The 25,211-nt window shown below is 44.6% G+C and overlaps 1 protein-coding gene across 2 annotated transcripts in view; it reads right to left on the bottom strand.

The window, feature by feature from the left end:
- LOC136649205 (uncharacterized) overlaps positions 1–24,810 on the bottom strand; it is a 48,475-nt gene extending 23,665 nt beyond the window's left edge. Inside the window, exon 1 of one of the 2 annotated variants that reach the window (XM_066625661.1) lies at positions 24,627–24,810. In XM_066625661.1, the coding sequence (XP_066481758.1) occupies positions 24,627–24,781 (155 nt within the window). In that variant the 5' untranslated portion in view covers positions 24,782–24,810. The remainder of the gene's footprint in view (positions 1–24,626) is intronic. The other variant, XM_066625662.1, reaches the window with a different exon arrangement.
- Between the last annotated feature and the right edge of the window lie 401 nt (positions 24,811–25,211).

Here is a 25,211-nt window from a genome sequence, read left to right as displayed (position 1 = left end):
AGCAGTTCTTATACCCTTGTAAAAATCCAGACCCAATCCTGGGATTAATTCTGGGGTGAACCCTGCTGGGTCAAGCCAAAGACCCACCTAATCCAGTTTCCTATATCTCAATGGCCCACCAGGGAGCAAACAAGACAAAAAGGTACCTGCATCCTGTGGCCCCTCTCTTGCATCTGGCATTTAGAGATGGGCTACCTCTAAATCCCAGAGGCAGGGCCTCTGAGAGGAATTTTATCAGGGGGTACAAAGTTTCTTTTCGGCCCCTTCCCAAAGAGGAAGGGGGTGAAACAGAGTGGGGAGTGGCAATGGGTGGGTGGGTAGAATTGGGGTAAAACAGGCAGGGGGAAAGGGACAACAGCCAGAATAGTCTTGGAGCCCAGGTCAACCAGTCTTCCCAATGCAGAGCTGAGGTTTACCTGCCTGCTCGATGTTGGCAGCTAGATACAGTATTACAGAAAATCAAACACACCCCTAAGTCTCTTTAAAATCTTTCAAATATAGAAAATCATTTCAGGAGATTAGTATCATTGTATTTAAGCTCACACTAGAATGGAAAGTGTCCTCTGTACACCAAAACAGATGTCTGCAGTAGCTGCAGTCCCTCAGCTGGGTCACTGAGTTCCTATACACTCCTTCATGGTAAGCAGATCCACAAGCTAAAGAGCTACTGTAGCAGATCAGTTTCCTCCCAGATGTGACACTGCTAATATATATTGGGCTGTAATATATATATATATATATATATATATATATATATATATATATATATGTATGTATGTATGTATGTATGTATGTATGTATGTATGTATGTATGTATATATTATACATATATAATATAATATTATATATGTATAATAATATGTATAATTATGTATAATAATATGTATAATATGTATAATATAATATGTATTATTATATATGTATAATATAATAATATTATATATGTATAATAATAATAATTATAATATATGTATAATATGTAAAAGGAGGAGGGATATATATATCCCCCTCTCCTAGGCCCTGCCCAGAGGTAGCTTATAGTGGATTAGAGCACAGTATCTTGGAAATAGTTGTGAGCAAAAGAGGTCTCACAGACTGGAAGGGCATAAGTGCACCATTAAGAACAGGAGCCCAGAGACACACAAGTCCTTTATATGCAGCTTACAGCCCAATCCTATCCTGTGCTGTAACAAGTAGGCCACTGGCTTGCAGCACTGGGTTGGGGCTGGCTGCTGCGCAACCTGGGACAAGAGGAATTGATTCCCTTTACCCTGGGTAACCAGCAGCAGCCCAAATGGGGCTGCTTGGATCTGCACCACCTAAAGAGGTGGTGCAGATCCAAGTAGCCCAGCATTAGGCTGGGCCACCCAGGAGGCGGTTAGAATCTGGCCTAAGAGCCGGATCCTGGTTCCATCCCCCCTCCCTGGTCCAGTCATGGGCCTGCTTGCCGCCTGCCCTCCCCCTGCCCCAGAATGCCTCCATACTGCCCTCCCCACCCTCTCCAAACCCCTACACCAGCCAAGACAGGCCAACTCAAACTTACCTGGCACTGCCACACCACAGGCCAAATTCGCTGGTCTACCTCCTCTGCAGTGGTGCAAAAGCGCCTTATGGCATTTTTGCAACACCTCACAGTTAGCGCAAGGGACTTGTGCCGGTCCAACTAGACCTTAGGATTGCACCCCTATTCACATTCCTGCTTCCTGAAAAATCTCACTTCATGTACTATACCATGACACTTAAGATAGATAATCAGCTTGCTGAATGCAGAGCTTTTGTGCTATGGTAGTCCATAGCCGGGAGCTCCCACCATGAACGAAACAAGCTTTGGGAAGCAGTCCTTCCAAGACTGCAGCTCTACTTTCATTCACTGAAGAAACTCTGAACTATGGACAACCACAAAACCAAAAGTCAGGACCTGACCCAACCCAATGTCTACAAAATATCAGTTTCTACTCTACAGTGTTCTCTGTAGTCATGGAGATGTATTACCAGAGAATGAGTGTGATGTTGTGGTTAGAGTCAGCGTTGAACCAAGGTCAAAGGGACTTGGGTTCAATTCCTCACTCAGCCATGAAGTTCACTATGTGACTTTGGGTGAATCACTACCTCTCAACTTCACCTACCTCATAGTGTTGTCCTGAGGATAAAATGAAAGGCAGTGGGGAGAGTCTTGCATGTGATCATGAGTTACTTGAAGAAAGATAAGATAGAAGCATAACTAATACTGCCACAGAGGTGAGTTTTCCTGACTTGCCTGACAGAGTCAGTGAAATTTGCTAGACAAGTTTGAGAAACTTAAAAATAGCATGCCAACATCCCATTCCTCCCGATTTGAAAATCTAGCCAGAGATGTAGGTTGAAATCCCTGCATTCAGTCTTCTTTTCTTAACCCATGTTGAAAAAAGGAAGTAAAAACCAGCCATACCAGGAAAATTATTTTCATATTTACATGCAGACCATTTAGGATTTTTAGATTCATAGTCTTACAGCCAAAATAATTAACATATTAACACTATTTTCACTAATAAAATTCAGTTTGTTCTCTGTCTGCAAGCCCCATATCGAAGACTATTCATTTTTTCCACCATCTTATCCAGAAATGAGATCACTCTTATTTTGGTCAACAGGGAATTTGAACCCAGGTCTCCCCATTCCTGGCACTCTACAACCACCACCACCCTGGTTCTCACCATACACTACACCCAAAGATGGATAAACCAGGCACACACAAGGATATGAATGTATGAGGACTGGATTTACAAATACTTGACCCACTACTTAAACAGCCTTGAAAATAAATCCCAAAAGTTATTAACCCATTTGCACACATAGGCCAAAGTATGAAATTTGTGGCACATTCATAAGCCCAAGTGGGGGAGGGAACAATTGACTGTTATCACAGTTTACTTGCGCACCTGTGCAAGGAGACCTTAATGCTGCTACCAAGAGTTTTCAGCAGTTTAGATCAGGGGTCTCCAAACCCTGGCCCAGGGGCCAGATGTGGCCCGCAGCAAGCTTCTGTCCGGCCCGCGGCCAGCCTCTTGTCCCCTGAAAGCCTCTAGCCCACTTGACTGAACATGACCAGAGCTGTACTCTGATTGCATCTGGAAGGTGTTCTGAGGGCTGGAAAGGCTGAGTGAATGAGCCCACTCATCTACGTTCCATCTCTAATTTATTTATTTAAATTCTGTATTTAAATTTTTTTCTGGCCCTCAGCACTGTGCCAGATATTTCATGCGGCCCTCTGGCCAAAAACTTTAGAGACCCCTGGCTTAGATAAATGGTCCCACTAGCAACTGTGTTTATTATTCCAAAGAAAAGTTATTTCCTGTACATGCCAATATTCAATCTTTTTTTAGCATACAGTATTTGGGAGGAAAGAGGGAACACTCCTCGAAACCCAGCAGGCACAGTGAAACACTGGGAGCAACAAACCGAAGATTTCAAATTGCCAAACTGAATAGGACAATAACTTATTGACAATAAGTGATGCTGTCTGTGAGAAGAGAGATGTCTGTGGATTTGTAGTTTTGCCAAGAGTAACCCAAAACCTTCAAGGAACAACTGGAAACTGTCAGCATCTCACACAATTCCCTGGTGTTTGGGGCGTGATAAGTGACTTAGCACATTTCTATCCCCATTGTCTGCCACAATTTGATTCAGGACCCTTTAAGAGGACCAGTGTACACATGCACACTGATCTGCAGTAATACTGAGAATCAAGAAGCAAAAAGCATTTAACAAGATCTAAAAATCTCAGAGAGGACAAGAGATCCTGTTTCTGTTTAGTTAGTAATTTAGTCAACTTTAGTTAAGTGCTTCTATTCCCTTAAAAGGATATAAGGCTACAGCAGTTCGCATTAAGGGACTTGCACCCCAAATTTTTCCTTTGGTACCAATTTTCGCCTTCTTTGTAGTCTCACTGTCTGAAAGATTGTGAAATATTCTCAAGCAAGAGCCCTCCAGAATGCTGGGCCAATAGCTATGTATTCTTTCACACTCTGTTCAGCTTTCATCATCCATGTAAGTGCAAGTGGAGCTGAATCAAAAGGAGCCTTCATAATCAAAGTGGTCTGGTGATGCAAAATACCCACAAGCAAATAGCACAATAATCCCCTTTCCTCATAACAAACATGGGAGGAAGAGGTCAGTCATGTTGCTGTTTATCCCATCCCTTGTTTTGGGCAGATAGATCTATACTCTAGCACAGGGGTGCCCAAACCCCGGCCCGGGGGCCACTTGCGGCCCTCGCGCCCTCTCAATGCAGCCCTCAGGGAGTCCCCAGTCTCCAATGAGCCTCTGGCCCTCTGGAGATTTGTTGAAGCCAGCACTGGCCCAATGCAACTACTCTCAGCGTGAGGGCAACTGTTTGACCTCTCGTGTGAGCTGTGGGATGAGAGCTCCCTCCACTGCTTGCTCTTTCACATCTGTGATGCAGCAGCGGCAGCAAAGGAAAGGCCAGCCTTGCTTTGTGCAAGGCCTTTTATAGGCCTTGAGCTATTGCAAGACCTTCATTCGTTCATATAAGTTCATCTTTAATATATTCATTTATGAAAACTTATGTAAATTTATTCAAATTTTCAATGTAAATCAATTCTTTTTTTTCCCTGGCCCCCGACTCGGTGTCAGAGAGCTGATGTGGCCCTCCTGCCAAAAACTTTGGACACCCCTGCTCTAGCATGAGAGAGGGAGCGAACAGCCTCCAAAGACTTAAAGAACTACTTGGGGAAAAAAATTAAGCTTGCAATCCAAAGCATGCTTACTAGAGCATAAATGCCACTGAACACAGTGGGACTTACTTCCAAGTAAACATCCTTCAGAATGCTCAGCACAGGCTTAATGGAACTTCAGAGCAACAGGGTTTTCTGAGAGCTCCCATACTACCTGTGCATACACAAGTTCACATAATGCTGTAGTCATCTGTATGGCATGGGGCGGTGTGCCACCCCTTACCAAGGGCACATCAGATGGTGTATAGTATTGCCACTTGACAACTCAGACTTCAGAGTAATTTCTTTATGTCTCCTGGGGCAGTGGTTGTCAAGAAAGGAGGCAGCCATAACTGCCCATTTTCTCCCCTAGTGTTGTTGTCCATCTCCTCCCACCTGATGTGAACAGGCTTTGAGATATACTGCACAGCAGGTGAAAGTGAGAGGACAAGACCAGGGAAGAAATGCGTGGGAGTACAATAAGTGCTTTTTTCTACAGATTCAGCAGGAACGAAGGGACAGAAGGGTGGTACAATCCTAGCACAATTATATGGCCAATACAAGAGCAAAGGATGATCATTTATTTTTCAAGTTTTTATACCAACCTTCCTCCAAGTTGCTCAGGGTGGTGTACATAGGTTCCCCCTCCTATTGTCCTCACAACAACCCTGTGAGGTAGGTGAGGCCGAGACAGAGTGACCAGCCCATGGTCACCCAGGAAGCTTCATGGCTGGATTTGAACCTGGCTGGCTCTTCCAGGTCTAACTCCCAAACCACTACAAAACATAATTTTCCTGAGGTATAATATATGTATTACCATTTTGGCAGTTAGAAAAAAAATACTACAGATGGAGAAAAGTCCCAATGAGGTATTCACAAGAGACTATCACAGAAGACTGGATTGCCAATAAAACAAGATAGACTCCTTAACATTGACCAGTCCTGAGTCTCACATCTAGAGAGAGATAATGTGCAATCAGAGATCCAATTTATGTCGCTTTATAGTGCAATCTTTGCATTGTTTCAGGGATAATGGAAAAGTGTGTGCTCAGAAGTATGTCTACAGTTAAGACTAGCAGGAATTGATCAAGTATTGAAAAAGTTTAAGCAAGAGCAGCTTTCTACATGTATGCCATTTATCTTAAGTGGCTAACTGAGGCCAAACAAAAGGTGGATGCTACTGGAAGAGGAATCCAAAAGCAATGGATGGAAAGACTGGGCTGGGGAGGGATAAGATAGAGATAAAAGTTGTGGCTTCACACCTGTGGCTTGGGGATCATTCTTTAAAGGGAAGGTGGTGCTTGTTTCAAACTATTTTAACACAACATAGACACAGGATGAGATCACCACACACCCCAAAAGGGTTGGTAGGGCAGCTGTCACTCTTCTCTACTGAAAGGTTAGCAAGGAGGTTAGCACAAAGAGATGAAACCAAGAGGAGGGGATATTTGTAGCTGGCTCCATGGGCCAGCGCAACCGTATACAGGCGTGCCCAATGACCACATTGCAATCCCATCTGCAGAGAACCCATTGCATTTATAACTAGCATTCTATATCATTTTGCAGAGTGCATTCCATGCAGTCAAGTCTTAGCAGCACATTTAGCTCACTTACAGTATGGTAGGCATAAAAAAGGCACTGGAATGGAAAAACTCTCATTATGTCACTCAGCAAGTCAGCAGTAGATAACTATCAGGATATTTCATACTAACCAACCAGAGTTGAGTTGCAACACAGACATGTGGTCAAATATGGTCAATTGATGGAGCAGTGGACCGCTTATGATCTGGGGTCAAATACTCCATCTGTCAAATAAGGCAGACTGTTTTTATTGCATCATGAAATCGTCTGATATCACTGGAGAGACTGTGGGCCTCTTGATCCAGAGACCTGCCAGAGTCAGAATCATAAGACCATCCCCTTTGTTTAGATGCAGGCACCCCTTGCCCTGTTACCACCTCCTGGGGGCTTCTGCCCTCATTCTCCTTGAATAAGCCATATGACTTAGCATCTCTGCTGGCCATATGCTAAAGCCAACACCAGGGTTTCGGACAACGGTAATTCGTGACAAGAATGTTTTGAACTTGCAAGCCATGCTGTATGTAATCCTACAAGCAGCCATCTGACAGCCTACTTAGTCTTCCTTGAGCTCCTCCATCTCGCTATAGGCCAGCATCACTGGGTGGCAAGATACTCTGGGGGGAAATCAAAGCACATGGGATAATCCATGTGGCATCCCTCACAGCAACCAGATACACAACAAACAGAGTAAAGAAGGCACATATGAGGCAATGACAGAGACCGATGTGTTTTCAGACTTACAAACCCTCTCTGGAATCTCCAGCAGGCATCCAAGTGCAGGTGCTGGTCACAGAAGGATGCTTCACAGTTGGGACATCATGCTGAGAAGCATTTCAGAAAGGCAGCTCTGAAGGGTTGCAAGCCAATGGATGGACTCACACATTCAGAGGGATTTACTAAATAACAGGTTCATATTTCTTTGGATCAGGAAGATGAATACAAATCGGTATCTGCTTCAATAGACCAGGAGTCTCCAAGGGTGCTATTTCTAAGTGACAAAGTGGTAGGACACTAGCAGTTGGCACAGGGGAAAACATGTACACAGCATCTTATTGTATTTATACAGATACAGAATGTTTCAACACTGAGCCAAAAAAAAAGGGAAAAAATTGTTTTGATAAAAATCAAAATTAGATTCTTAAATTGGAAGTTGATATATAGTGTCAACTAGTTTAAAATAGACAAGGGCCCAATCCTATGCTCTGCCAGCACCGCACAGTACAGCAGCACCAAAACAGCCACTGCAGTATCCTGCAGGGCCAGAGTAGCAGCCAGATGTCTCCTCAGGGTAAGGGAATATTGGTTCCCTTATCCCATGTAGAGCCCTGGCAGCCCTGATGGGCCTACTCAGAGCTACTTAGCTGATGCAGAGCCGAGATCTGTTCCGGGGTCAAAGATCTGTGCAGAGAAGGCTTGGGAGGGACCATAGGATTTGGGGACAGTCTCCCTGAGGCATCTGGTGGGCCACTGTAAGATGCAGAAAGTGGGACTAAATGGGCATTTGGCCTGATCCAGCAGGGCTCTTCTTATGACCTGCTTTTGGTCATGGTTTGATGGATGAATGGTTTTGACCAATAATCAGGTGTGAGAAAAACCTAGAAGGGATCCAGTGGTTTCTGCCTGGCCTTTTGTTTAACCTCAGATAGGACCAGAAAATCTTCATGCCCCCATACACAGGCAGGAGCAGAGTACTTTTCAGATAGGGAGGAGGAGGCCAGCAGCTCCTTTCTCTGACCGATGGGGGGGACGGGACTAGGCTGATCTTTCAGATGGGGTACCAAGGTGTCCTTAATCCTCTCACTGAGGGGGCAATTCTTGTTAGGGTGAAGGGCTTCCTTCCACCACAATTCTCAACACTGTATCTCAGGAATACTGTGAATAACATCAAACCTTGTCAGTAATCTCTAATGATCCCGATTAATAATATCTTACACATACATACCCCATGAATACACCAGGGAGACAAAAAGAAAAACGCATTCCTTCCAAGTATTCCTAGACTACTGTCATATCTTCCCATCTCATCACTGAGGGAAGTTCCAAATATTTACCATTTTTAATCTTTCATCATGGATCAAATTCTCTGTTTACTTGGGTAAAGCAAGACCCAACCTAATTATACCAATTAGTACATTATTTTAATTACACTGCCTGCAGAAGAGCAAAAGCCTCATTGTGGGAGCATAAGTTCGCTTTTGAATTAGGTCTGTGCATATTTCACTGGCAGTTAAGGTCAGCAAGTTTACTATGTGTGAGATTTATGAGGTTCACTCTAAACATTCATTAGATTGCAAGGAATCAGAAGCATGTGGCCTGCTTGCTTCTTCATAGTGAACAAGCTGAGCGGCAGATGCATCTGCTCTGAAAGTTCCATAGGTTGATCATTACTAGAAGGAAAACCAAGGGGCTCTTATAGGAGATCAGCAGCTGACCGTTCAATGGTTGATTTCTTTACAGTGATGTTCTTTCCTTTCTTGAAGCACCTAATTTCTGCTCCTTGTAAGTGTAAGCAATGTATTAAGACCTGATCTTGTGTCACAGGTTTGTCACTGTGACTCAAACACTGACATTATGACATTGTAGAAATGCTTTAGAGCCAGGCTAGAGGGTCACAAATGTGCTGTACAGCACATTTGTGCCTCCTTGGGAGCAAGCTGCGCCAGCGCACAGAAGTGTGTTGAGCATGGAGGCTGCATCCAACCTCCAAAGCGGCTTGTGCCAGGAAGGGTGTATCAACCTAGCACAGCCGATGCAGTGGTCTGGGGAGGGCAGGGAGGAGGTGGGAGGGAGGCGTTCCGGGGCAGGGGGAGGGTGGGCGGAGGGCGTTCCAGGGGGCAGGGAGTGGGAGGCGGGGCTGGGACCTGGCACTTATGCCAGATCCCAACCCTGTTCCCCAAGCAGCAGGGAGTGGCTCCAAGCCTCCTCAGACTTGTGCCACCTCCTGAGGTGGTGCAGGTCCGAGGAGACCCATTGGGGCTGCGGTGGCTTACCCAGGGGTAAGAGAAAGAGTTTCCCCTTGCCTCTGGCTGAGCCAATTCTGGCCCCATTCTTGCACTGTATGCAGCGCAGGCTTCCTGGCCTGGCTGTTCCAGTGCAAGATAAGATTGCACTGTTAAGTTACTGAAGACCTTTTGCACAAGAAAGAAAGTTAGTGTATGCAATCTGGCCATATTATCTTGGGCAGCTGCATTTGTCATCCCTGAAATTCCTCCCCTGTACTTTAGTTGTGGGATTCATTTGGCTTTCCTTCTGCCCTGTTAATACAGAGCTCCCATGTATTGCAAAACAGCTGCCTCATTTCAGTGGACAGTTGAAGCAAATTCTGCAGAACGCCACTAAGCCTTGTAGGTAGTAATTCCAGTAGTTAGACAGCAGGCTTCAGCAAGGAAAAAAAAATGTTTTCCCTTTAGCCACTTGTAAGCTCCAAGAATTAGGGATGGTGTGAGTCTGGGAACAGATTCATTTATTCTTCCACCTATGCAGACATGGTTTCCCAATGGGAAATGCCACCAGTTGCCAAATTATTTGGAATAAGTGGCTCCAGGAAAAATGAATGATGGATTCCTCAATTTTATGGCTGGAGTCAGCACTGATTGTAAAGTACATATGTAGTAATGTAATTTGTTTGGTTTTTTTGAAGAGTGGATGTAAATCTCCTGGTAAGACTAGCTGAAAATGCCTCTACTCTAAACTGCTTTCACAACAACTGCTAACACACATTTTGAATTTCCTGTCCAGAGATTTTGGGCGCAATCCTAAAGAAGGCTTGCACCGGTGGAGTAAGTGCTCCGTCAGTGCGTGCTGCCGCAAACCTGCTATCATGTTTGCAACACAGCACCATCTATGCCCACCAAAAACTTACAAGTAATATACAGTATTTAAAGTTATTCCATAACTTTTATTAAAAAATTGAATTCCTAATTCCTAACAAAAACATATTAAAAGAAGGGAAAGTAACACTATCATGAACTTTGCTATGACCAATGCTCTTGCTACTATCCCTAGTTAGAATTGCTGTAACTGCGGTATCACTTCGTGGAGCACTTGTGCCAAGAAGGGATGCCACAGCAGAAGCAGCACAGCTAAAAGAGAAGCCCGCATGAGAATTGAGCTCTCCCATATTTTGAAAATATGAACATGATTTGCTCTCTTCTGTCATTTGCAACTTATGAGAACAAAGTGCTTATTCCAGGCCACCATCTGCTTAATGATGTCACTTCCTGCTGTCAACAGGCACCATGAATGCTATTTGGTCCATTGTATGAAATGAGTTTGACACCCCTGCAGCTAGATCTTTACTTGTAGGGAGCACCCGGGGAGGGGAGACATTGGTTTCTTGATGCAGTTCAGTCCATTCTACCACCCTCAAGATTCTTATATTTCATTCTGTTTTGTAGAATAAGCCTTGTAGTGTAGACTAAACCTGCAAATCCTTCTGTGGTGCTGCTCATCTGACATAGTAGAATGTATTGAATTGTGTCTAATCTTGGAATTATTAGGATTCTATAATAACTAATCATTAGAACTTAGGTGTGTTGCGAGCCTTAAGGCCAATTCACTTATACATGTTCATCGTTTGATGGTTCTCTGTCAAACTAGCCCCACTGAAAAGAGGACTGTATTTGAGCTTGGGGAGGGGGGAATTGGCAATGGTACCTGTGCTGATGAAGCTGTGGTGATGCTGATACAAACACACAAGTCACCATCTGAATGCTTAAGCCAAACAGGCTTCAGTGGCTGAATTGGCGGAACCTCTCAGCAGGACCCCACTGCCTTAAAGGCACAATTAAACATTCCCAGTGTCAACATGAGTGCCTGCCTTTAAAACAACTAACTGATAAGCGTTAACATGGCTGCCCTCGGCCCATACATACTGCTACATTGTGCACCAATAATGGGTTGTAGTAGTCAAGAATGTTGGCTTTTTATTTTTTATGACTTGCTCTGAGTGTGATGCATTGTGTAAGAAATGTCATATATAACTGAACTGTGACTATGTATATATTTAAAAGCTTCTACGTCCCTTGCCTCTGTTGGACATTGAAGGGGCTAACAATATAAAAATTTAGTACCGTACAAATTTAACAACTATAAAACAAAACTTGACTGGACCAGTTCCTTATGAGTTTGTGAACTGGTTGCTTTGTCTGCTCTCACTTCTCCTTTTCTCTCTACCCCAAGTTTATCATGCTTTCTTTCTGACCCTGCTCTTGTGCCTTTCACAATCATGCAGAAGTGTTTAGTGTGCAGATTTTCCCATCGCTTATTTGCAAACTGGAAAGCTGCCCATGGTTCCCATACAAAGAAACACCAACATGACATCATATCCAGCATTTCCTTCCTCTATGCAAGTGGTGGGCAATGAAGTGGAATGGAACAACATCTCACATAGTTGACCTATGCAGACCATATAGTAGACCAGGAAGAGGCAAAAGAGCAGAGCTAGTTATGTCCTGGGGTGTTAAGAGGACATAAGGGAAGGAACGATCTCAGAAAACAGTCCAATTCTTCTGCTCAGCTCAGAACAGTGGTGTCTCTAGGGTTTGCGTCACCCCCATGATGGGCCTCCTCCCTTGCAGTGGGCCAGGCAACTGGCATGGTAATGCACCATCACTCCACTCCTGCTCGTTTTTTGGCTATAAGTTTTGATAGAATAGATATTTAAACATGGATTGTTTCATTGCATTCTGTGTGAAATTACACATTGAATGATTTATAACATGATGGTATTATTCAAAAATGCCAAGGTTTTAAACATTTTGGCCAGTACCGGTGTCACACGTGCACCCCCGTGTGTGCCACCTGGTGCAACTCGTACCCCCCTAGCGACACTACTGGCCCTGAAAACATGAGCCATCTCTGCATCTCCTCTGCCCTCCAAAAGACTCGGAAGGCTTTCAAGAACCACAAGCCCCACAGCTGCAGTCCCTGAAAGCTGATGTGCAGTTTCTGTATTTAGATTTATTCAGTCACGGTAGTTAAGTTAATGGCTGTTCGCAGCCTGGGGTTGATCCAATAGAAGCTGTGTCCTGACTCCCTTCATATTCTCCGGGCCCTTCATATCGCCCGTCTGTCTGCATGTAACCAAAGGCCTGTCACTGATACTATACCTGCTCTCAATCCTGCATACTGGGAAATCCACTTTTCCCTCACACTTCATGGGCAAACCACCTGCTCCCAGTCTTGATTAATGGCAATTACGCACTATGAGATTCTGGGCAGCCTCTAATGGAATGATGCACTTGGAATATCTCTAGGGCCTTGTTGAGTAAAATGCAAAATGCCTTAACAAACCATTATTAAATAAGCCTCCTGAAAATGGCTTTCTAGCAGGAAGAACCAAAGCATGGAATAATTTAAGTGTTTTGGCTGTGGTTCAATAGTGGAGGCTTTTAAAGGAAGAGGCTCACAAATGGGTGGCACCAGTGCGCCAAGGCTATAATCTGAAGGCACGTGATGCACAAACCTTGCTGAAGTTAAGGCGCTGCTAGTCTGGTTAGTGCTTGGATGAGAGAGAGCCTGGAATCCTGCATAAACTGTCTAAACTAATGTATTGAAGAAAGGAAGGGTCTCAATGCAATACATTAATAAAAACACCTTTTGCTTATGGCTCAATGATTGATCCCATCTCAGAGTTTCATATGGATATATTTTGGGTGCACATTGTCTTTAGAAACGGGGAGATAATGTCCTGTGCCATAGATGGGAAATCGATGCAGTCAACAAGATCTCTGTGAACCACAGAGTGGAATTTGACACACTATTTGAAAAGTCCTGCTGCAAGGACTACACAATGTAGTGAAAGGATCGCCCAGTGATTCATGAGCTAGACTAGCATGGAAGACAAGGTGAATTCATTAGCCCTCCAACTCTTCCTCAGAATCCCTGAGGAAGTCCTTTATCGAAACTTTCAAGAAGCGAAACATGGTACATCAAGGGCTAGGACCGGACTGGGCTGAACAGGAAATTTCATTCCTTCCTCACTGTTGGAGAGTTGACAGCTGCTGATGTGGGGCAATTTGCTCTAGAGCAGGGGTGCTCACACTTTTTTGGCTCAAGAGCTACTTTGAAACCCAGCAAGGCCCGGAGATCTACCAGAGTTTTTTTTACAATGTTCGCGCCATCATAACATATAACATTTATGTGTACAATGTATGTTGGTGTACCTTGAGCCCCACTGAGTATAACAGGACTTACTCCTTAGACATGCCTAGGATTAGGCTGTGAGGCTGCAATCCTAGCCATACTTACCTGGGAGTAAGCCCCATTGAGTACAATGGGCCTTACTCCTGGCGTTTCCTCCCAGAGGCACCTGAAGGGGGGGGTCGGCACTCCACGATCTACTCATTTTGCCTTGCGATCTACTGGTAGATCGCGATCCACCTATTGAGCACCCCTGCTCTAGAGCAAGGAAGACTCTCCTGTAGTATGGCATCTCTAAACATGACTGACCCCAAGGCAACCTCACCTTGTAACACAGCCCTTATAACCATTCATTGATTTATTTTACTTGGTAAACTGCTTTGAGAACCACTTTTGTCAAAAATACAGTAGAACCTCCAAAGTTGACCACCTCTCTATATTGACCACCTCCTTAAGTTGACCTAATTTTCAGTGTGGACAGACACTGCATATACACTATGGGAGACCAACCTCTCTATATTGACCACCTCTGTAAGTTGTATCTTGACCACTTCGACCATTGCACAGAGTATCAATTTACCCTCCGTAAGTTGCCCACTGAACGCAATACTGTGGGCCTATGTTTTGTCTGGTTTGTCCCATCTGAAAAGCAAGACAATCCCTCCCCTATGCCTGCTAACGCATGTGCGAAAGGGTTTTAATAGGTGGACACACTGCACAGAGCCGACAGAACTGTGCCAGCCACCGATTGTATCTGGACATGTACCAAGTTGTGAGGGACATGAGGTTGCTTGTGCATAGTGAAGCCACTGTCCTTTCACTTTGGTTCCCATCACCAGTGCATTACTTTACACTTATATTGAAACACAACTGCTATTTTGCTGCCTATTCTCCCGGTCTGGAAAGATCCTTCTGGAGCACTTCACAATCCCTTCTGGTCTTCACCACTCAGAAAAGTTTAGTGTCATCCACAAACTTGTCCACCTCCCTGCTTATCCCTGTTTCCAGGTCATTTATGAAGATGTTGAAAAGCACCAGTCCCAGGACAGATCCTTGAGGCACTCCACTTTCCACCTCTCTCTACCTTTTTTGTCAATTGCCCATTGACACCCACTCTCTGTTTCCTGGTCTTCAACCAGTTCCCAATCCATGAGAGGACCTGTCCTCTTATTCCTTGACTGTGGAGTTTTCTCAACAGCTTTTAGTGAGGGACCGTATCAAACACCTCCTGGCATTTAGAGAATCTGAGGAGACCCAGTGGAGGCCAGGTAGCCTAAGTAAAAAAAAAAAGTATTTTTAGCTGTTGGGGCTATGTAACATGCTATGGGCTGGCAAGGGATAGAATTGGTCTGCCTGTCTGCTATGAAACCAAGTTGTTGTTTTTAACTTACAATTTTTTTTAAGCTTATGAATTTTCAGGGTTTTTTTTTTTAAACACTGATTGTGGGCTGTTTATTCTCTGTCTCTTGATGTGGGTATAGATGATATAAATAGTAAGCATCATAAGAGGATCAATTCTCATTGATATTTGCAAAAAAATTTTAAAAAATCCAATCTAAATAATAACTTGGCCTTGCATTTGTCCTGGGAGTTGTCCTGGGGCTAAACATGATAATATTTAAATGCCTTTTTTCCTGTATGTTGACCACCTCCCTATGTTGACCAATTTTCTCCAGTTCCTTGGGTGGTCAACTTAAAGAGGTTCTACTGTATTAATAATCTCACAAGGCAATAAATTACTGACATGCAAAGGTAAATGAAGAGCAGCTTAGGCTGAAATTAGTGGCTCCAGAGATGTGGCTCACTCAGAATCCCTTTTATTATTGAATGGCAGTACTTAACAGGATTCACCACCATTATTCCATACCTGCCTACTAACTTAATGGTAACAGTTAATCACTGTCAACTTTGACCCTCTGTCTCAGTGTGCATGAGACAGCATTATTTATTTTAGATACTCTGTAACTCCATTTTTTCCATCACATGACTAGTGAAAGATCCTCTCCTCCTAGTTTCCACCATCTATCAGATCCTTTCAAGAAACCCTGAATGCAAAGCCACTCACTGACAGTGAGCAATGAGAACACCTTGGCCCAATTCCCTAGTCACTCAAACTTTGGCATATATATAAAACAAGTTTAGTCAGTTGCTAATCCCCCTTTCGCTACCTTTTTTACATACTGTATTTTTAGCCATTACCTTGATGTAAATCAGGGGTGGGCAAACATTTTGGCAGGAGGGCCACATTATCTCCCTGACAGGTGTCAGGGGCCAGGGAAAAAAAGAGTTTACATTTCAAATTTGAATAAATTTACATAAATGAATATATGAGAGACAGAACTTATATGAATGAATGAATTTTATGGAGCTTATTTATAACACACATGAGAACTATAATGCAGGTATGTAGAACTACGTGAGAACAACGAACTGTTTGCCACACACCTCTTGCACAGTGAAAACATACAGACCAAGCCAAGAAAACACATGGAGACATAAATTGTTCAGAGGCAATGGGGGAGTTAAAATGATGCCCAGGGAAAAGCAGAACACACTTGGAGACTATAAAAGGCCTTGCTTTATCTCGGTTTGCAGCTCGAGGTATCTCAGTTTGCAGCTCAAGTCGAGGGCTAGCATGGGCTCCAACAGTCTCCAATGGGCCATTGGCTCATTTGAGACTAGGTGCTCCCTGCAGGCCAGATTGGGGGTCTCCGGGGGCTGCAAATGGCCCACGGGCTGGGGTTTGCCCACCCCTGATTTAACTAATTACTGAAGAGAGATGAGGAAGAGTATCCTTTCTAGCTGTCTCTAAAAAAATACTGAAATAATCTTTCTATTTCTTGAAGCTCTGGTCAATCACATCTTGCTTTGGTTATGATGAAATCTCGAAGGGGTCTGCAGCTCCATCCCTGTTTTCTCCAGGTAGTGCTGGCAAAGATTTTGTATGAAACCCTTTCCAGAGACTGGAAAGCCTCTGCCAGTCAACATGGTCCATCTAGCTCAGTCCTCCCTAAGGGTCTGGCTCAGTATAAGGCAGCTTCACAAGATCAATGGATGGCCAACTGGACATCTCATCTAATCTGTGCCAGCTGCACACCATGCCCAACAGTCATTTGAGTCTCAGTCTTAAAACCTTTGAAAATTTTGCAGGGCGGCTGGTAATTGAAAGATCTTCACACCTGTTCCCAAGACATGTTCAGAGAGTTGGGCTAAGCCCTTGTGCATCAAAGCACATTTCTCTCAAGCATTCCATGTTACAGATCCTCTGGAGGGCTCCAATACATGCCACAGATGCTTCTATTCCTATGCAGATCCACCCTCTGCATACTAACCCCTAGGATACGCCAATCACAGGAGACAATGCGCTGCTGGTGCCCATGCCAACAGCATGCCAGTCATTGCAGACCCTCAAGACTGCCTTGGCTCTTTCCAGAGCTAATCCATACTTATCAGCAGCAAATGAGAAGTGGCAGCCAAGGATGGCAAGCCAAAGTGAAGGTGTAAAAATAAGATTGGCATGGGAGGGAGGGAGAGAGAGAGAGAGAGAGAGAGGACACTCTGGAAAAGAGATAGTTTGATCTGTGCTTTGTTTGGCAACTCTTTGGTTTTCTTGTGTTACCAAACATCATCCAACAATTAAGACTCAGGACATGAGATCTGGGGGTTTAAAACATAAAATGCAGATCCCCCCCCCCCCAAAAAAAAAAAAAAGATGATGAAAAATCATAGTAAGATGCTTACAATATGCTGCCTGTTACTAGTACCCCACACCAGCTGTCCGGAGTCAGCCACTTCACCCAGACTTACTAGTACTGCCAGTCCTAACAGCACTCAATGGAGAAAAGGGTCCCAAACAGACAAGACTCTGTTCTTGCCACTTCTAGTCATGCACACATCATGACCCAGATTCCTCCAAATGCAAACTTTGCAGCAAGAACATTGAGGTCTGTCAGGGCAGCAGGGGAGGATAGCCCTTGCTTTCCCAATAGCAGAGTGGTACAGGAGCGTAGGGAGATAGCAAAAGAAGCAGGCAATCCCAAACAGAGCTGAAGAAGCAGACACAGGCTTGTTTGTTGCAGAAGCATGTATTGGTAAACAGAGCAGGCAGAAGAGTAGTCAGTCAGATGGTCCAAAAGTCAGGGATTCAGAGAGGCACAGTCACGATTAGCAGTCCAAGTCACAGAAAAAACCAGCAGCACAACACGCAGAAACTCCACCACAGCAACCCACATTTGGAGTCTGTGCTTGCCCCCATATATACCAGGGCCAGCCAATCAGAATAGGGCAACCTCATTGTCACAAGAAGTCTTGTGACCCTTTCTGATTGGCTGTCCAGTGGTGCGTTACACCACTCCACCATAGCCTACGTGACTCTGCACACATCTCCCCAGGTCACATGGCTCCCACCTAACACAGGTGCAACTATTTGCTAATCACATATAAATACAGTGCTGCTGTTCCTTTATTTACATTTCACACCAGGCCTGGACATCAAGGCCCCTCCTGCCACATCCTGGCTTATAACAATTCAGGGCCTGGAATGCCAAAGGCCTGACAAGGTCCTTTTTACGTTGTTGTTGACAACCTTCAGTCTCAGAAGACTATGGCATCGCACTCTGAATGGTGGTTCTGGAACAGCGTCTAGTGTGGCTTAAAAGGCCGATTTGGGAGTGACAATCCCTTCCACACTGGGAGTAAGTATAGTCTGTCCCTGGTCTGTCTCCCCAGCTATGGACCTTCCTTCTTTGCCTCCTTCTGTTGGCCAAGTGTCTCTTCAAACTGGGAGAGGCTAAGCTGCACAGCCTGTCTCCAAGCGGGACACTCAGAAGCCAAGGTTTCCCATCTTTGGTCCTTTTTAATATATTCAGACGTTGGTTCTTTTTAATGTATTTAGTATTAAGGTTTACAATCCACAATTTTCATGCTTTTCATACATTAGCAGCTTCACTGTGTGCATTTTCTACCTGGGCATTGGAACCAGAATACACTGTTGTTGGCAACCTTCAGTCTCGAAAGACTATGGTATCGCGCTCTGAAAGGTGGTTCTGGAACAGCGTCTAGTGTGGCTGAAAAGGCCAATTCGGGAGTGACAATCCCTTCCACACTGGGAGCAAGTGCAGTCTGTCCCTGGTCTGTCTCCCTGGCTATGGGCCTTCCTTCTTTGCCTCTTTGCCTCAGACTGTTGGCCAAGTGTCTCTTCAAACTGGGAAAGGCCATGCTACACAGCCTGCCTCCAAGCGGGCCGCTCAGAGGCCAGAGTTTCCCACTTGTTGAGGTCCACTCCTAAGGCCTTCAGATCCCTCTTGCAGATGTCCTTGTATCGCAGCTGTGGTCTACCTGTAGGGCACTTTCCTTGCACAAGTTCTCCATAGAGGAGATCCTTTGGGATCCAGCCATCAGTGTATTTGCTATTATTCTTCAGACTACTGACAAGGTGAGATCTGATCCTTTCCCCTGCTTGTGACTGCAATACATATTTACAGGGGAATGTAAATGTGCAATACACATTTATCAGTAAAGAGTTGAATAGGATATACTTCAAAGAATACATGTATAAGATTGCAATACTTTGAAGGATAGGGGAAAAAATCTATAAAAATTAACACTTGCATGCACTCTTCATTTTTTTTAAAAAAAATCACATTATCTAAATCAGAACCTAAAACTTGTATCAATTACATTTCTATCCCACCTTTTCTTCAAGGTGTTCAGAGTTATGCTGTTTTATAACTACCCAGTGAGGTGGGTTTGGCTTAGAAAGGATGACTTGCCAAAGGTCACCAAATGAGCAACAAGGCAAAGTTGTACCAGCTCTCAACCTCACACTCCAGCCACTAGACCACGATGAATCTCATGTACCACCAGAAACTGTTTTTTGACCAAATAACTCCAGAGATCCCTAGTACATTAGATGCTTGGAGGTGGTCATTCTATCTATACCAGCACAAGCAAGTTTGTAAGAAGCTTTGATAATATAAACCAAGGAGTGAGCAGAAGAACTCATCCAATTCAATAATTTTTCACAAACCTTAGATTCTCTCCCTGCACTCAACACTCTGCCACCCCCACTTAATGGAGTCACCTCATCTATATTTCATTTATATACCACAGCTGAAGATGTAAGCTCCAGATCTCTCTCTTGAGCTGTAATCCATAGTCACATGTACTTATTTGTGTTGCCCAGAAAGCATGCCAGGAATCAACAGATAAAACTAAACCAATGCACTGTTTTGTACAAGACAAGCTCTACTGCCACCTGCTGGAAACGAAACATATAACCCAGTGGTTCTCTCACATGTTAGTACTGGGACCCACTTTTTAAAACAATACTCTATCAGGACCCACCTAGGTTTACCAGATTTTTTAGAAAAGCAGATCCAGAAAGAAATTTTATTTATTTATGTGTAATATTAACCAGAAAAGACTCTCAAACATTTATCTCCCTATATATACACACAAGCTTGTGTGTATATATAGGGAGACTGCAGGAGTGAGCTCTTTGCAGAGTAATTAGCAGCTACAGTATATGATTTTTGAATAGCCTCAGGGCTTTAGGCAATTAGTTATCTGATCTTTCCATCATCCTTTGGCCCACCAGTGAGTCCTGACCCACAGTTTGGGAACGACTGATATAACCCATTAAATCCAATTTAGGCCACATGGTGCGCTTTTGAACCATGGAGAAATACAAGGATATTAAAGAAATTCCCCCCTGCCAACATATCTAAGATTTTTTACTGTTAACAATTCAAACATGGACCTTTTCAGGACTATATTTTTATGACATCATCATATAAAGGGGGGCCACAAGTTACAGTGTTTTGGGGGCCTCTACAACTGTCATTTGGCTCATTCATTACACACACACACCCCAAAATGAAATAAAAGCAGTAACTTCCTGTTGTCAGGCAAGGGGTTACACTTAGTGAGTGGAATTGAAATCTCTCAGTGACAGAGAAATACCTCTGCAGAACATAATGATATATAAATGAAACAGTATTTGCCAAGTTTCTCATCTTTGTTATTGCAGGCTAACTCACAGCCTACTTTCTTACTACTCAGGGACATAAGAAGTGGCCTGAAGCCACTTTAAGCAAACCTCAGGGCAGGCTTTGATTCCCAGGCTGTGATTAACAAAGGACAATTTGCAGGCCACTCTGAAAATCATTAATATTTGCATTACAATTAGCATTTGCTCCTTTTGGGAGGGAGCTCCCAGCTATGTGTATGTCTGAGAGGGAAAAAAAGGTTTTTACTCAGTGTCTGAAGAATCCTCTTTGTTTAGAGGTGATTCAAAGAGCCAGACTGTGCAACCAAGGTAATCCCCTCCTCCAACACTTCTCTCCTGCCTGCATTTCCTGAAGCTGCAGTAGATACTCACCTATAGTAAGTAAAATCTGAAAAGTTTAGTTTCTTGCATTTGTTTCTATAGTAACTTTCCTGGGAAATTCCAGCCAAAGTTTGTATTAGAATCTCAGTAGATCTAGCAAGGAGGTAGGGTGTGTGGTGTCAGCAGTGGCCCCTTTAAGGGTAAGGCCTGGGCTTCCAGGGAGTGTGCTGCACAGCTGCAGCCACTTGAAGGCAATAAGGCCCTCAGGTATAAAAGCACCTGATGAAGGGAGAGGTTGGGGTAAGTAACAGGAGAAGGAAAGTTTGAGGAAGCACGGACTGGATTAATGGACTTCGGAGACTGCTGGAGGCACCAAGACTGGTGTTTGGCTGCTGTGCCCAAGGACCTGCTGAGGACCAAGGGGCTGTTGTAGTGGTGGGAGGCTGCTGGCAGGAAGGAGGACCTCTGTAGGTTTAAACAGGTGAGCTATCCTGGTGGTGGGGTTCAGCAGTACTGCAGGGCAGAACCAGGGTCATTTTTGAGGAAAGAAGGGGAGCTAATTAGCAAAAAGCGGGTATAGTTCTCCAGGCAGAGCTTGGATTAGGATTTGGCTGAACAAAGTTAACCTCTTATTCTTCTGCAACTTCTTTCCTTTTTGCAAATGCATGCATTTGGCAGAGGTCTTTTTTTTTTTCAGCACCAGGATGGGATCCTCCTTCCATTTGAAAAAAAAGTCACAGGCTACAATTCAGTGCACCATTATTTAAGAATAACTCCCATAGAAAGCAGTGGGTCTACTTCTGAGTAAAAAGGTGCAAATATATGCAGCTGCATCTCTCTACTGTGAATTGAATTGCACACTCCCAGTTATGTGTTATGCATTGTATGTTAAATGTAGAGCTTCTGGCTTAACATACCAGACACCTTAAAGGTGGATTTGATTCATGGATCTCCTGTAGTGGTTCCCAACCTTTTTCACTTTTATATCCCTTGGTAGCCCACTTCCATAAATTGTACCCTTCATATTAGAAAAATGTTTGTAATAATACAAGCCCCCATCTCCTCTCCATGAAAACCCAGACTTCATGTATTCATCAGTGTTTTCTCTTTTTATCTGTTTGAGGAACAGAAGACTGTGCCTTTGCACTGTTTTGCACCAGAAGTGTCCTGAAAAATTCTGGGTGATTGAGCACTTTCCAGATTAGGTCTCAGCTTTTTTACTGTGCTGGTTTTCAGTCACTGGTTCATACATGAATTGATGACCAAAAACTAGCTTTCACAGCCAACTAGCTACCACCTCCCTTCCTGCCTTGCTGGTCCTTGCAAGGAATTCTGAAGCATGGCCTGCCTTTTTCTGCCATTATTCCATTCTTTTACAAGTACCCCTAAAGAGCCTGTTGAGTGTCCCTGGGAGTACATGAATAACAAGTTGGGAACCATTGCTTTACTGGTATGTAGTTTACACTTACTCTGATAGTGTTTACAAAATTGTGGTGAGGACCAGAATTTAAAAAGAATAAAAATGTATCTTATGATCTTTTACTATGTTTTTAATAAATTAGAGACTACAGTTCTTAGGTCACTAGTGGTAGGTAATTTTTCAGGATGTGCCTCAGGTAAAATCAGACAAAACTATAGTCAGACATCCCCCTAAGTTTAACCCCCGACTTATCTGAGGGTCATAGAAAATTCCATGATTGTTGGGTCAACTTATAGGTGAGTATCTGTGTTATGTGAAGAATCCCCTGCCTCAATGCCAACTCCCTTACCTTGAGGAGGCCTCTATGACTGCCTTCCCCACTGCAGGATGCAGCACAAGGCCCAATGGCACAGCTATGTCAGCACTGGAAAGGTGGTTAGGATTTGGGCCATAGTGTGTTTAAGTGCAAGAAACATGCATCAAAAGTGCTTTGCACCAGACCATTCACTGTTACTAAGTGTCCCCAGAAGCCTGTTTCATGCTGGCCTTCAGTACACATGGTCCAGTTTGATTTCTGTGTTAGGTTTGTTTATGGGGTGGTGATGGTTTCGAACTCAAAAGTATTCATACTGCAATGTATGTGTTATGTCTCAGCTCAGTGTTTCTCAAACTGTGGGTTGGGACCCACTAAGTGGGTCATGAACCAATTCCAGGTGGTTCTGTTTCAGGTATATGGAAACACCTGAAATTGTTTCTGAAGGTATATACTCTGAAGTCTCCTGACAAGGATTTCAAAAACAAACAAGCATATTTTAACCCATTTCTGCCCAGCCCACAGTTGTACACATTTGATCCTTGTTGCTACTTGTTGTATATGCTACTTTGGGCAGAAAGAGCTTAAATGTTTTTTAAATTTTGGGCAGACTCAGGCAGAACACACTCTCCTGTGAATAGTCAGAAAGCAAAATCAGCACAGAGAACATCCAATTCTAAGGCAAAACTTTTCAAAACTTATCTTTGTAATTCTCCTTTAAAGAAAGACCCCTCAAGCCCAACTGTTAAAAAGCCAGCTGAATAGTTTTCTCCCTTCTGGAGAATGAGAGCTGGAAAGAGGGCAGCTATCCTTAGTTGGTATCCTTCAGTCTCAGAAGACTATGGTATTGCGCTCTGAATAGTGGTTCCGGAACAGTGTCCTCTCCAGTGTGTGAAGCCTGGGTAAGGTAGATATGGAGGATAGTTATCCATGCAGCAAATCCCCCCTCTCCACGTAGCTGGAATGGTCCAATGGAAAGGCAGAAGCCAGTACAGTTGGTTCCAGCGGCATCGCAGGAGTTGCCAGAACGTGACTGTGTTCAGCCATGAACTGCCTCAGGGTCTCCAGCTCCAGATTTTGCCTCGAGGTTGACTCCTGAAGCCTTTTCCATAACTGGATGTAGCCACAAGGCAGTGGAGGTTTGGGATCAGAATTTTCCTTCTCTCAGATGAGCTGCCTTCCCAGGCTAAGGAGTCTCATCTACCATGGTGGCTGTTTAGTCGCCTCTTACGACAAGTACAGCCAAACTGAGGGCCTATTCTTAGCCCCAGCCCAGCTATCCAAGCTGCGATAAATGATATTACTGCTATTATCGCCCATTTTAGAAAATGTAAAGACATGACACGTGACATGAGAATCCCCAACATCCAGCTGCAATTCTATCCACACTTCCCTGGGAGCAAACCCTATAATGGGACTTACTCCTGAGTAGGCATGCATAGGATTGGGCTGAAAGTGACCTCCAAAGTCAACCCCAGGATGGTGGTTAATTTGAATTGTGCAGGCTTGATGCCCATAAGGAAGTGCATTACTTGGGGGGGGGGAGGACCACCTAGTAGTTGCAGTTCCCTCCTAAAGCCAAAATGATCATTTCAAAGAAGCTACCAGCACTCCAATATCTCTAGGTGGAGACACACAGGTTCCTACATATGAAATTGACACAGGACCCAATCCTATGCTATCTACACTTAGAAGTGAGTCCCATTATAGTCAATGGAGCTTACTCACAGGAAAGTGTGGATAGGATTGCAGCCACAGCCATTGTTTTCTTCTCTGGCTTGCTTGCTCTCTTCAACTGGTTAAAAGTAGCTTACCCAGTTAGCTGACATCCAGGCTCCAGCTCCCCCTAGTGACTCTGGCTGCAATGCTATCCACACTGACCTGGGAGTATGCCCCATTGACTATAACGGGACTTTCTTCAAGCAGACATGCATAGACTTGGGCTCTCAGGTTGCAATGCTATGCACACGTACCTGGGAGTAAGGCCCATTGACTACAATGGTATTTACTTCAGAGTAGACAGGGATAAGAGTGGACTGCCTGTGCCGGAGCACATCACGAGGACTGCTGGAGCCCAACCCACCGCAGCCCCCTCCGGGGCGAGATCCTCCCTCCCCGGGCTCCTACCCTGCACCGTGCACGACGACGCACCGCCGCGCTCCGGCCGCGTAGACCTTGTGGACGACGGCAGCCGCCCTGCGCAAGGAGTGCGCTCGGAGCGTCTCCAGCTGCCTTTTCTCCGTCAAGGCGCTGCCTCCCAGCTTAATGAGACAATCCGCCATGGCCAGCCCTTCGCGCAGCACAGGTGGCCCCCCTGCCTGCCTGCCTCTCCGAGACATCACTTCCTGACCCGGTTAACGCTTTGTGCACTGAAGCGCTGGAGACCGAGCGAGGGTCTGCGCTGTGCAGTCCGAACGCCTGCAGGAACCACCTTGCCCAGTCTCAGTGGTGTAGCTAGATAGGGGGCAAAGCACTACGTTTTGCAGGGGGCTCCCCCCCGCAGCGTGCAAGGGGCCCCTCCTCTTCGGATCCATCCCAGGAGGAAGGAAGCAAAACGGGATGGATCCGAAGAAGAGGGGCCCCTTGCACGCTGCGGGGAGGCTCCCTGCAAAACTGAGTGCTTTGCCCCCCCAGCTACGCCACTGCAGTCTCCCTCTGAGAGTTATAACAGCGTAGGGTGCCTATGCCTTTAACCATTATATAGAAGAGGGA

Source organism: Tiliqua scincoides, chromosome 4 (genome assembly GCF_035046505.1).
Source record: "Tiliqua scincoides isolate rTilSci1 chromosome 4, rTilSci1.hap2, whole genome shotgun sequence".
Lineage (NCBI taxonomy): Eukaryota > Metazoa > Chordata > Lepidosauria > Squamata > Scincidae > Tiliqua > Tiliqua scincoides.
Note: the sequence above shows the minus strand (reverse complement) of the source record. Positions and strands in the feature narration are given on the sequence as shown.